Source organism: Anolis sagrei, chromosome 1, assembly GCF_037176765.1.
Source record: "Anolis sagrei isolate rAnoSag1 chromosome 1, rAnoSag1.mat, whole genome shotgun sequence".
Classification (NCBI taxonomy): Eukaryota; Metazoa; Chordata; class Lepidosauria; order Squamata; family Dactyloidae; genus Anolis; species Anolis sagrei.
This window is the reverse complement of record NC_090021.1, coordinates 118,891,525-118,905,411: the sequence shown is the minus strand read 5'-3', so window position 1 is coordinate 118,905,411 and position 13,887 is coordinate 118,891,525. Positions and strand designations below refer to the sequence as shown.

The following is a 13,887-nucleotide window of genomic DNA, read 5'->3' as shown; positions in this document are numbered from 1 at the left end:
ACACAAAACTTTCATATTCAAATCCTAAGTTGAGCTCTTTTCTTCTCCTTCTCTCCTTCTCCCATTTTTGTCTCGTTATCTTTCAGACTGGATCTGTGCTGACCCACTATCCTGGGCCAATCCAAGGTAGCATATAGCAGGTAAGCCCTGGGATGATTAAACAGCTGTGGAGGTAGGAGGGAGTCCTAACTGCTCGACAGTACCAAACTCAGGCTGGAACCACTGGATGGCCACCTTCACTTTCCCTCCCATCCCATGTCTCGCAGTAGTCTCTGACCACAACAAGGATCCTACTGGCCAATCGTCACCTGCAGTGACACTGGCTGAGGCAACAAGAGAAGGGAAAGAGTAGAAATCGCCCCTTCCTCCTGTCTCCAATCACCCCATCACCCCAACTAATGTCACTACAGATGTCAGCCAAATCATAAGACCCGGGTTGTGGCTGGAAACTGTCATGACACAGGGAATGGGAAGTGCCATCCTATGTTTCCGGGCCACCTAAGGCCAGAAAACATGAGATAGCAGTGAAAACAGTTGTGGGCAATTCTGTCTTGGAATGAAATTCTAGTCTAAATCACTGCTTCTTAAACTATAGGTATTATCGACCCCAAACTAGGTTCCCTCAGCTCAATGTTGAGGTCACAAAAAAATTGGCAACATTAAAAGTTTGCATCCATTTACACAAATCTGTTAAGACTTGCAAATGCTGATTTGTTATCAGTAAATGTTTGATTTTAAATCCTATTTCATATATCTATATATCTGAGGCCAGGTAAACATTTCTTGGGTGGAAAGGAGTTGTGAGTAGAAAAGGTTTAACAAGTCCTGGTCTTAATAATGGTGAGCATTTTCTCAGAATTCCACATCAGAAAGAAAAAGATGTCACCTTCAGCAATGTAACCTACCCTAATCCCTCTTCAAAGTACTAACTGAACCTATCTTAATGAGATCTGATAGAACCAGAGGCACAGCGTCAGTCTAATATGATGTTTTATGTATAGCCAGCCTCAGAAATATTAGAGGGAAGCTGTCTGCAGAATTGTTATTAATGGTGAAACCACCTTAATCTGATGAAGGACATGATCCAGCATTGTTGCATAATCTATTATTGTTGTTGTTATTACTATTGTTATTTTACTCAACAAGATTAGTACACAGCAAACAAGGTCACTCTGCTGGCTGTTGTATTGGATCACATGTCTGACACTTCCCAAGTGTCTAGGACTGTGTGATGTATCGGCGAATAATGCACGCAGATCCCAGTAGGGTGGCCTTTTGCAGCTAATAGGTGGTAATCTGTCAGTGCCAATTGTGTTTAAGTGCAGGCCAAAGTCTTTAGGCACTGCACCCAGTGTGCCGATCACCACTGGGACCATCTTTACTGGCTTGTGCCAGAGTCTTTGCAGTTTGATCTTTAAATCCTCACATCGTGTCAGCTTTTCCAGTTGTTTCTTTCATTATTATTATTATTATTATTATTATTATTATTATTACCCGCTTAATCTCCCTCAAAGGGGACTGAAAACGGTTTGATCTAAAAGCATTAGCACAGAATTTAAAATATACAAACATACAAAATGAAACCAGAATTGAACACAGAGCACAAAACAATTCTGTTAAAACCCATCAAAACATATTCAAAATTAAATCTAAAGGGATAATGCAGAAAAATGACACTACCATCAATAAAACTTAAACTGTAAACTTCTGCAGGATCATAATTTTCTTACATGGATAGTGCAACCTATCACACCCAGAAAGATGTTGCATGAAAAGCACAGCTATGTGAATGAAAAAACCTTGACTCAACCTAGAAGCTTTTTTCTTTCGAACATAATTTAAGAATTTTAGTGGTGAGCATTTTACCATAGCTGAGATGTATAGTGACACATTATAAAATGCCACTGTTTGGTAAAACAAAGTTTATGGATTGCTTCTCCTTGGTTTTTTCTTAGAAAAAGCAATCGTAAGCTATTCTTTTAGAAGATGACAAGCACAAACTAGTGAGTTACAAATAATCGTTGTCTCCTTCCTTTAAACCTATCCCATAGCAATCCAGATTGAAACTTAGTAATATTTTGTTTCTTCCTGATTTGTAGCTAGAGGCAACCAACATGTTGCAGCAAATCTTGGCATCACTGCTTTTCATATCTTCAAGGAATGCATTCAAGTTAGATCCTGATTGCCTGTAACATGTTTTAACATCATGATGGTACATCATGTGCCAACATTTGCCCTGAAGGCTGCCATGAAGCAGACGTTCCAGACCAAACTTGGCACTGAACGGCTGGTTTGCCTTAAAGCTTAAATTTTAAAAACTCTCCCCACCTAGAATTCTTTTCCTGTTCTTCTCCCATGTTTTTAAACACCTGGCACCTCACATGGCTGTGTTTGCTGCATGTGATGCCAAATATAAGCTTCTCTATGTGGCCTTGGCAGGTTTCTCTTCCAATTTTCTCATGGAGCGCTACTGTTACCCCATACACTTTGCCAAAGCTTTTAAACAGCTTGTTCAAGTTAAAATAAGTACCCCCTGCACTTTGAAAAGGCATGAATTCATCTCTGACATTCACTTTTTAAAGTAACTGGAAACCTCTCTTAGCTTCTGCTTCTAGAAATACTCTGTTAGAATGTTTTAAACGTTATTTACTCCTGTGCCCTCCTGGATAACATCTTTAGCTTTTCCAACAGTCTTCCTCTAATGTCATGCCAAGAACAGCAAACAATAGTCCAGGTGTGCTCTCTGGTAACTGATTTGTTACGAGCAGGATAGATTCTATAGGTTTGTTCTTAAGTTGAATTTGTATGTAAGTCTGAACAAGTACATTTTAAGTGTAACTTCAGCCTGCTTTGAATAGCACAGGGAAGAGTTAAAACCCCTGTGATGTTTGTTTTGTGGGCTGTGTCCCTGTTCAGGAGATTTCACCTCACCTTCTGTCCCAGTGATAATTGGATTTTGAAAAAAAAATGGCTTGTTGTGGAAACAAGGATTGGTGATAAAGCTTCACTAGAAAATACCTTTTCCCCATGATAATTAGAATCATAGAATCATAGAGTTGGAAGAGACCTCATGGGCCATGCCAAGAATCAGGAAAATTGCATTCAAAGCACCTCCAACAGATGGCCATCCAGCATCTGTTTAAAAGCTTCCAAATGAGCCTCCACCATGTTCCGGGGCAGAGAGTTCCACTGCTGAACAGCTCTCACAGTAAGTTGGAATCTCCTTTCTTGTAGTTTGAAGCCATTATTCCGCATCCTAGTCTCCAGGGCAACAGAAAACAAGTTCGCTCCCTCCGCCCTATGACTTCCTCTCACGTATTTATACATGGCTATCATGCCTCCTCTCAGCCTTCTCTTCTTCATGCCCAGCTCTTTAAGCTGCTCAGTTCTTTAAGCTGCACCTTGTAGAGCTTGTTCTCCAAACCCTGGATCATTTTAGTCGCCCTCCTCTGGACACATTCCAGCTTGTCAATATCTCTCTTCAATTGTGGTGCCCAGAACTGGACAAGATATTCCAGGTGTGGTATAACCAAGGCAGAATAGAGTGGTAGTATGACTTCCCTGGATCTAGACACAATTCTTTCAGGAATGATTTTTTCTTCCAAGGGGTAGATTTTTCTCACTTCCTGTTTTCTGACCCCTGTTTGTAACGATGTGTCATTTGTAAGTTAGAAGTTTGGAACTTGGAAACTGCCTGTATTAGGCATTTTCCTGCAGGTTTCCTCTTCCCACAAATTGCCATCAGATAGTTGGTGTTGTGTTCCCAGGGAGTATGGTGACAAACTAGAAATACATTAGAGTCTTGCTTATCCAACATAAACGGGCCAGCAGAACGTTGGATAAGTAAAAATGTTGGATAATAAGGAGGGGTTAAGGAAAAGCCTAGTAAACATCAAATTAATTTATGATTTTACAAATTAAGCAACATAACATCATGTTTTACAACAAATCTATAGGAAAAGCAGTTCAATATACAGTAGCGTTATGTAGTAATTACTGAATTTATGAATTAAGCACCAAAACATGGCAATGTATTGAAACAGCTGTGCATCTGGGTGGGACGCAGACTGCGTTGGATAATACAGAACGTTGGGTGAGCAAAGATTGGATAAGTGAGACTCTACTGTACTCAGAAGCTGTTTTGCTAATTTCTTTTTCTGAAATATAGCAGCTTATATTCATTGGCAGCCTTCCACTCAAATTCTAACCAGGATTGTCCCTGCTTAGATTCCCAAATCAGATAAGATGGGATGTGGTCCCTTCGGGGTATGTATCTTTTAGGGCTTAAGTTTGACCATTCCCTTCACATGAGAGGCTTCAACACCAGGGACATCTCCATGGCTCCTCCCATCATTGTGTGCTCCCTTTAGAACTGAGACATTGAGCCAGATCACCCACCTACCAACATACAGACAATGGGGACCCAATCCAGTTTTGCTGACCAGGGCTGGGAGGGGAAACCCAAGCCTCAGTGTACAACCCAGAAACCTTGACAAGCCCTTTTCACTATGTCACCCACCTCAAACTCCATTTCATACAATAAAAAAGAGAAAATTCTGTCATAACTGAACAAGACAGATGTTGTTTCACATTTATGTTCCACACATATACATGAAACTTCTTCTAACTTCCTTAATGTCCATCCATGATGGAAATGATGCTGAATTATGCATAATTGTATCTTTCCACTCAATATTTTGTACATTGCCTTATCTGACTAACTATCATGAACTTTGGACATTACAATTCTGTAGGATTCAGAAAAATGGGATGTAAAACGAGGGAGGATGATAAGTATATCTATAGGAATCTTTGTTAATTTATGTTCATGACTACACGAACAAAAAAGTCTGATGCTTTAGTTCCCTCTGATTCCAAAAGTAAAGTCAACAAATAGTAAGAGCCGGAGAGATGAAAGAAGACAGTTTTCTTTGCACCCAATTAATTCTACACTCTATACCACTAACTCCATAAATGGTCCTCCTACATAAATGGTTCTCATCTATTCTGGGAAACTAAATTTTTGTATCTTAACCCTATGACTTTCACATATGGAAATAAGTTAACTAAAGAGGGTTAAATGAGATTAAAAGTGGGACTGCAATAGAATTCAAGAGAAGTGGTTTGGATGGAGTGATGGGAATGGGAGTTTTTGAAAATTCATGCAGCTGTATCTTCCTTTCCAAAGTAAGACAAGATCAGGAGAAAGACTGTAAAATCATGAACTGCATTTTTGAATTTCTTTCTGGTACAGCTTATAGTGCATGTTTTAAAATTAAACTTAAATAGCAACTTAGTATAAATATACTGTAACAATTGCCCTCCTCATACTGTAAATTTAACAGAAATAGATTTTTAAAACTTGTTAACAAATGCAACAGAATTTACATAAGTGCTTAGTATGCTTGATGCAACTGGTTTGCTCTAAGTGAGAGTAGCAATTTCATTTAACTCAAATACTTTAATAAATCTGCTCACAAATATGGAACAATTATAATCACAAGGTAAAAAGTACATTATCTCAAAACAAGCTATAGGTGGCAGCCTTCGACAATGGGAAGTGTTAAACCTTTCAATAAAAACAATGAAAAGTAATTTCATGTATGAGCATTAGAGAACATTTTAGAAGTAGCAGACACTACATTTTGTGTATTGTCTTAGAAATAATGTAAGAACCAGTTCCTGCCTAGAATAGAATATTGATACAATGTGTGATGTCTACTGGCTCATATTTCAGTGGAGTGCTGAATCTGCTCTGCAGTTTAGCCTTAACTTTAAAGGAGGTATCCAAGGTGCTGAATTACCTCCCCAAACAGGCTATTTCCACCTTTTAAGCTTGGACTAAAACCAGGATAATAGTTGTTAATAAATATTTGTTAATATTTAATTATTGGAGAAGTATAAAAGATTCCTCAATTAGGGTTCTCCCCAAGGAATGTTTTGAACAGTGAAGAAAAATGCAAAATCTGTAATACAAGATATCAGAAGCTGCTTGAATTTCACCCCACTCTGTCTTTCTATCTTAAACTCAAAGGAGAAGCTACATTAATATGCTTTTAATCACAGTGTTAACCAGGATAGGCAGGCTATTAATAACTCCAAATTTTCCCACTGGTTCAGACTGTAAAACTTGACCATGATAGGACTATCTACCTGACTAGGTTCACACTTCCAAAACTTAGACAAGCCTTCACAGCCCTTCACTTTCAAAGTATGCCCACAGCGGTCATAGAATCATAGAATCAAAGAGTTGGAAGAGACCTCATGGGCCATCCAGTCCAACCCCTTGCCAAGAAGCAGGAATATTGCATTCAAATCACCCCTGAAAGATGGCCATTCAGCCTCTGTTTAAAAGCTTCCAAAGAAGGAGCCTCCACCACACTCTGGGGCAGAGAGTTCCACTGCTGAATGGCTCTCACAGTCAGGAAGTTCTTCCTCATGTTCAGATGGAATCTCCTTTCTTGTAATTTGAAGCCATTGTTTCGCGTCCTAGTCTCCAGGTAAGCAGAAAACAAGCTTGCTCCCTCCTCCCTGTGGCTTCCTCTCACATATTTATACATGGCTATCATATCTCCTCTCAGCCTTCTCTTCTTCAGGCTAAACATGCCCAGCTCCTTAAGCCTGAAGAAGAGAAGGTGCCTCTTTTTGCCCTGGCAGCACAGAAAATCCAGGCAAGATTAAGTTTTGATATTGCAGTTGACTGTGCTGGGGATGCTTTTAACTAATAGCGGCATGTACTTTTGTTAAAGAATAACAATAATTATCTATCTATCTATCTATCTATCTATCTATCAAATCTTAGGGGCCTATCTATCTATCTATCTATTACTAAATAGCAAATTGCCAGAAAAGGAACAATTTCCTGACAGAACTGGATGAAATTCAATGGCATTGTTGGTGTTTTCGAGGATGTAAAGTACTAGCAAACTCAGAGCATTGTCAGTATTTCCTTGCATTTTAATAGGGCACTTTTACTTTGGGGATGAATTTAAAATGCTTATTTGTGTACATTTTAGAGAGTTGAAAATTACCCATATTGCAGAAGTGCCCTAAGTGAAGTAACCGGCAAAATTTGATGAGATGTGCAGAAAGAGATTATTTGGATGTCTTGGAAGCAGGTTTAGGATAATTAAAAGGGGTTTTCTGACCCCCTCCCCAATTAGTCCCTTCATTTTCCTTTGATTTTAAAAATGCTCAACACTGAGGAAACTGTGACATTTTAAAAGGTGAAGTGCACAGACTAACTATTATAAAGAAAGCTTTGTTTGCGGTTGGTTTAATTGCTTCTGCTCAGTTGACACAGAAACTTTGAATGCTTTATATTTGAGGAAATTGATGCCACTTTATGAAGAAAAATATATGCTATGAATTTTGCGCACACAAAATAGTGCAGAACCTAGAAAGGCTGCAAAATCTGTTTACTACCTTCTCGTACACACACACATACCAATATAGAGCTTGCCAATCCTAGCATGTTGATCCTGGCTTAATAATTTGCATAATTACAAAAAAAAAAAACCTCGTTCAGGCCTCAATCTGGGAAAAAGTCCTACTGCAATCAATAGGGCTTGTTTCTACGCTAACATAAAATTGCATTGTTACTGTAACAGGGTCATCTGAGGTGAAGTAAGAAGACAAAGAAAGCAAAAAAAAATTTCACACCTAAAGGCATTTTAACATGTATAGAGTGTTTATGAGCTACAGCAGCTGCTATGGCAATAGATAAATCATACAGTAAGGGGTCAGAACGGAGACCCCTGTCAATGTTATAGCAACTGGCAGGCTACATGCTAACATGGGCACCTGATCCAGTTCAATAGCATGGATAGGAAAAGCCATGACAAATTACTGATCTGAGTAGGGGCACAATCCCACAATAAAAGAACAAAATTTTGGTCTCTCTTGAAAAAATGGAGGATTGATTACTGTCCTTTTGATTCCTTACATATCTTTGTGTACTCATTTTTTTGTCATGGCAATATAGCACGAGTATATGGGCAATGCAGCACTTGTACATTCATTATACATAAGTGACAAAAGACAGCTGTTCCCAGCCTCTGAAATCTGCTCTCTGTCCCCTGGATTACTGGACATGATGCATTTCTTCACTGATATTCTGGTGCCTTTAAATGCAAACATCAGTGTGAATTTCTCCCATTTTTGCAACCCTTGCATCTCTAGATTTTCCTTCCTCTTGCTGAAGATCAGATGTAAACACCTTGTGATTCCTTCCACCTTTCATAAGGACAGACATAAGGAATTCAGGGACTTGTAGTTCATGGAGAAGATGCCACATAGGACAAGACCTGTTTCTCAAATGACAGACTTCTTCACTTGGGCTCTGTATACAACGTCTAGCACAACTGGGACACACCTGTCCTACTTCTTCACAGACTGCAGAGGGGTTATTCTACTCCTTACACTGGACAGACTATTACTGTGTCCAAATTTATTGCCTCTAGAAACTTGATCTCTGATATCCTGTCATTCGATGAGGAAACAGCTACTGTGTTTGGAACCACAAAGAATCTGTTCTATTCCTGTAAGACATAACCCTTTCCTAAAGGCTGCACATGTTTCAGCATGAAAAGAAAAGAAAGCATGCATGTAGGCAAACCAATTGAGTATCCAATTTTGAATGAGGAAGGATACATCTAAACTATAAAATTAATGGAGGTTGGCAGCGTTTTAAATGCCATTATTCAATGCTATGGAGTAATGGCCATTTTACCAGGTCTTTAGCCTTCTATGTCAAAGAATGTTAGTGCCTCACCAAACTACAAATCCCGTCCTTTCATAGAATTGAGCCATGACAGTTAGAGTGGTGACAATGTAGAGTCAGCAAGAGTTAAATTTTAAATAATATCTTTTACTTGCTGGTTTGTGGGGGAGGGAGGGCAGGACCTTTGCAGGGCACTGATTCAACAACATCCTCAGTCTCTGAAACCCTACCATTATGAGAATCTGCAGAAATGTTCCCATGCATACTGCCAAGAGACATTTTTTACAAAATTAAAAAATATATATAGGGAAAGCAAGTTTCTTGGAAAGCAAACTTTTGATGGATTCCTGCGAATATGCCCTGGACACTGTAAAATGTGATGCCTGCAATTTTGGACCATTATTTGCTAAATGATATCAAAGCAGAAAAGGGCAGGCCATGTAGCTTGGATCGAGGGAGAAGGTGGGGAACATTTTTGGCTGTAGGGCTATATTTTTGACCAGGACCTTGGAACCTGCATTGGATTTGTGGATGGGTCTAAGAGGATAGGAAAGGTCCTGGACAAAGCAATGTGAATGAATCCACATGTAATTCTGGTTACTTTAGTCATTTTCCCACCAGGCATACCAAGCATTGTTCGATTTCTCCATGTATGTCTTGTGTGTACAATCATCCCTCCACATTTGCAGATTTAACTTTTGTGGATTTCATTAATATGTTCTCTCCAGGAATCTCTAGATCTTGCAGCATGACTCTCTGGTCAACTTCTGCTGGAAGCTGACCACAGAACCAGGCTATGTCTCCCAGCATGATTACATGGTCAACTTCTCATAAACCACAGAATTGCACTGGAGGCCTTAGAGATCCCTAGAAAGGGGTTCTGTTGGATTTTTTAAAGTGCTTTTTCATTTGTGGTTTTTTGACTTTTAAGGTGGTCCCTGCACCCCAAGCCTCTTAAAAGTGGAGGGCCAACTGTATAGTTAGGAACAAGTTCCTGCCTCCAAATCACTTCTGCCTGTTTTATGCAACACTTCTGCCTACCGAAAGCCAAACTCAGTTCTGTATAGGCACCATGTTTACTCAAATGTAACGCTTTTTTTTTTTGCTAAACTGCATAACCAAAATTGAGATGTGCATTATTCATGCATGTAAACCCTCCTGTGCCCCTCTGTCAAACCAAGGCTGGCGAACTTGCCAGCCTTGCATGGCTTTCATCTGGCCTTATTCACTAAGCCTTAAAAAACCCAAGTGGGAGACTTTGAAGGCCTCACAAAGGAGGTTTGGAAAATGTGTCCCTCCATCATGCCAAGGCTCCTTCACAAAGCCTTTTAAACCCCTCTCTTGCATTTAACGGCCTTCTGAAGGGGGAGGGGGAGCCGTGCCCCTCTATCAGGGTTCCCCTTGTCTCTCAGTTGTTCCAAGGGCATATCATTACAGTTGATAACAGTCTTTTATTTGTTTTTTTGTAATGTACACCTTCAAAATTGAGGTGCACATTGCAATCGATGACACATTATACTCAAGTAAATACGGCAATTTAAAACTTAAATAGCTTCTCACTTCCAGTTGCAGTTGGATGGGAGCTGCATCCAGCTTATTGACCAGAGTTTTCCCATGCCTGAGCTAAGGCATAAATTTGCCAATGCTTAAGACTGATTGAGAAGAGCTCAATTAATCTCTTGATTTCTATCAGGTTTAATTGTCTGGTTAAAAACTACAGTTCTACAATTATAACTGCAGCCCTCAAGTTGAAATAATATAGCTCTTAGTAAATATAGTTTATACAAAAATCTGGCCTAAAACTATTTCCTAGTTCTATAACAGATCCACTGATGGGAGTTCATTACTACTAGTATCACAGCTGATTGGTAAATCCCATTAATTCAATGAGTCTGTTCTAGATGGGTGTAGCAACTGGTTCTAAGTCCCTCAGAATATTTATTCCATGAACGTTCTTTATAAAACCAAAGAGCGTGTGTTTACCTGTATTTATGAATGATGGCATTAAATAATTTTCCATCTCTCCAGCAGGTAGTGAAATTTTCACAACGAATTCCAGCATAACCCTCCGTTGTCTGCTGTGTCCACAGGAGCAATCTCTCTTTAGCGGACATATCCTCTGACTCTCCAGTAACATGGATATCAGAAATCTAAATTGAAACAGAATAAATCAGTCATGCTAAATTAGTCAGATTAACATTGCAACTAGAGCATCCATTGTCCAGAAATCCAAAATAGCATAGCTGGCTAAAACAGTGACATCTTTGCTTTCTGATTATTTAATGAACACAATTTTATATCATGGATAAACATATTGCAATATTGTGTAAAAATGGCTTTGGGTTATTTGTAATGGTGCATAGGAAACATAAATGATCTTCATGTTTTGCCCTAGATCCACTTCCAAGACATAATGTATATGTAAATATTTGATTTCTTTTTTAAAAAATCCAAAATCCAAACACTTCTGATTCCAAGTCTTCTAATAATAAATACTCACTCTGTTGTGGTAAAATGCAATTGATAACTATCTCACTCCTATTTTAAATGGTACGGACTTTGGAACATGACTTGGACTTAATGTTTGCTACATCAGGGCCGTAGCCAGAAAAAAAATTTCGGGGAGGGTTGACAATTTCGGCGGGGTGTGTGTGAAAATTTGGGGGGGGGGGTTTGAAAATTTCGGGGAGGGTTGAAAATTTCAGGGGGGGGGGTTGAAACCTGCCTCCTAGCTCTCACTGAAGCAAAGAGCACAGCAGGGGGCAGAGCAGCCTTCACTAGCCTGCAGCTCCGCCCCTGTCAACCACCTCCACCAAGCCTGGCCTCCTTAATGAGAGCATTCAACACACACACACACACAACTTGGTTGCTTCACTACATCGGCTATTGCTGCAAGTAATGACAGTGTGAATAAATTGTCAATATTTGCTTGAGATAGTGCTTACAGTTCTGGAGGGACTCTTAATTTTTTGCATCTCATAGACTTAGCATGGGGATTTGGTTAACCAGTTAAAATTCATGAGTAAACTAGGTTTTAAAAAAAATCTGAAACATTTCGGGGGGGGGGGTTGAACCCCTAAAACCACCCCCTCGCTACAGGTCTGTGCTACATTATACAGTATTTTTGAGCACAGGTGGAACTCTTACAAACAAAAAGTAAATGGAGATGTGAGGGGAAAGCAATCGTATCAATAGCATCTCAAACCAATATCATTACAGTCCATCATTAGAATGAAGCCAACCACAGTCCTGCCCCATTCAGGCAAACTCCCAGAGTGGCACCAGATAACTGGGCATGAAGCCTAGGAATACAGCTGAACTAATTCAAGCACCTTCATTCATCTGTGAACCAGGGAGCTGCACTAATTCAGGCATGTCCCTGGATGGCCTCTGCCATTAGCGAACATATGGTGCCTAGGCTAATAGCTCTACTGAGGAGCTACAGGAAGTTATGCCCAATGAAATACTCCTCCTCTGACTATTCCAAATTTTAGAACGTCTAATTAAAACACAATGTGTCAGAGCAAAGCAACAAAACAAGATAAAGTAGCTGTAAGGATCACAGTGGCAAGGAGAATAAATGTATTTCTGGGTGACAAATTCCACAGAAAATCAGTAATGCTTTCCAATGATTTAACTGAACTTTTGGATGGTTGCTAGAGAATCCCATTTATTTTTAGCTTGGGTACCCAGCATTGCCTGAGTTATTTGAAAAAGTTTTTTTTTTGTTTTTTTTTTACAAAATGCATAAGGATGTGGGTAAACTGCAACCCATATCTTCACAGGTTAACCTCCTGAAACTCCATTGGTAGTTAAAGTTTGTCATGTTGGGCAAGTTTGCTTTAGATGTATCATTGGAGAGGTTCAGTGTGATCTATGGCTGCAGGATAAACTACAGCTTCCACTATGATGGGTCAGTCCCCTCAAATCCCTCCAGTAGGTTCAGTTGGTCATAGGGGCTCTGTGTGCCAAGTTTAGTCCAGATTCGTCATCAGTGGTGGTCACAGTGTCTCTGGATGTAAGTGTGGTTCAGCGGGTGAACTACAACTCCCAGATTCTCAGGGCAATCACCCCCAAACCTGGTCATGGGGGTTCTGCATGCCAAATGGGGTCCAGGTCCATTATCGAAGGGGGTCAGAGTGCCTTGATGCTGGGTGAACTACAACTTCCATCCTGTTGAGTCAGTTCCACAACCTCGCCCCCCCCCCCCAGTCTGTTCAGTTGCTGATTAATTCCCCTGTGTTTGCTGTGTGTGAGGGAAAGGGTTAAGGGAAAGGCAGTGGGAGGGCTCATATTTTCCACACAAGCAACCCTGGTATGCCTGCCTGTGGTGGAGGAAACATGTCAAATCTAAGACGAAATTGTCCCCAAATGAAAGCATTCCTTGGGTGGTTAGTGTTTGGGGAGGACATCGGCAGTGTTTGGGCAACATATTAATGGCGCTTGTTATAACCTGCAATGTCAGTGGAGGGAGTGCCTTTGGAGGCTTCTCAGCACTTGGAACTATAGCCTGTTTGTGGAGGTCAGAGGCTGTCTGCATAGGTGGACACCTCCGCCACATACACACATACACATTTTTCACTTTTATATTTACTTTTATTTTTTTATAGATAAGTGGAAATGACCAAATCCTTTTAAGACAAACAGACGTATCTAAAATATTAGGTGAGCACATGGACACACCTGTTTCTCATCCATGGAGGACTGCTTGCTTGAAAACACCACACACCAAAGTCTTCCAGCAAAGAAAGACTAAGAGGTCAGGAAAACAGCAAGCCTAAAGGCCTTCTCTTTAATAAGCTACCTTTACATAAGCAGGGAGCTTTTTAGTATGATGGCTTTTTCCAATAACTGTTTTTTTCTCAGGCCATACCCCCATTCATCGGAAGAGTACAGACAGAAAAAGCATGTTTGAATTAGATAGAGGTCAACTTTCCTCACACTGAGCTTGGTGGTTCATTAAAGGAAACCAGCTATGCAGATTGCATAGTCCACATTGATCTTAGACACATCCATCACTGGATGCTGAAATACCCTGATTATTCAAACTATGAGGACCAGATGCCCTGAACCTCAAAATTCAAGATGTCTAGACATGCTCTAAAAAGCCAAAGTCCTCAATGTTCATGGTCTAGTCTAATTCTAGAATGCATACAACCAAATAT

At 40.0% G+C, this 13,887-nt stretch overlaps 1 protein-coding gene across 39 annotated transcripts in view; it reads right to left on the bottom strand.

The window, feature by feature from the left end:
- DST (dystonin) overlaps nt 1–13,887 on the bottom strand; it is a 411,253-nt gene that overhangs the window by 223,112 nt on the left and 174,254 nt on the right. For all 39 annotated transcript variants that reach the window (XM_060752763.2, XM_060752758.2, XM_060752766.2 and 36 more), the window contains one exon: nt 10,706–10,872. In XM_060752763.2, the coding sequence (XP_060608746.2) occupies nt 10,706–10,872 (167 nt within the window). The remainder of the gene's footprint in view (nt 1–10,705; nt 10,873–13,887) is intronic.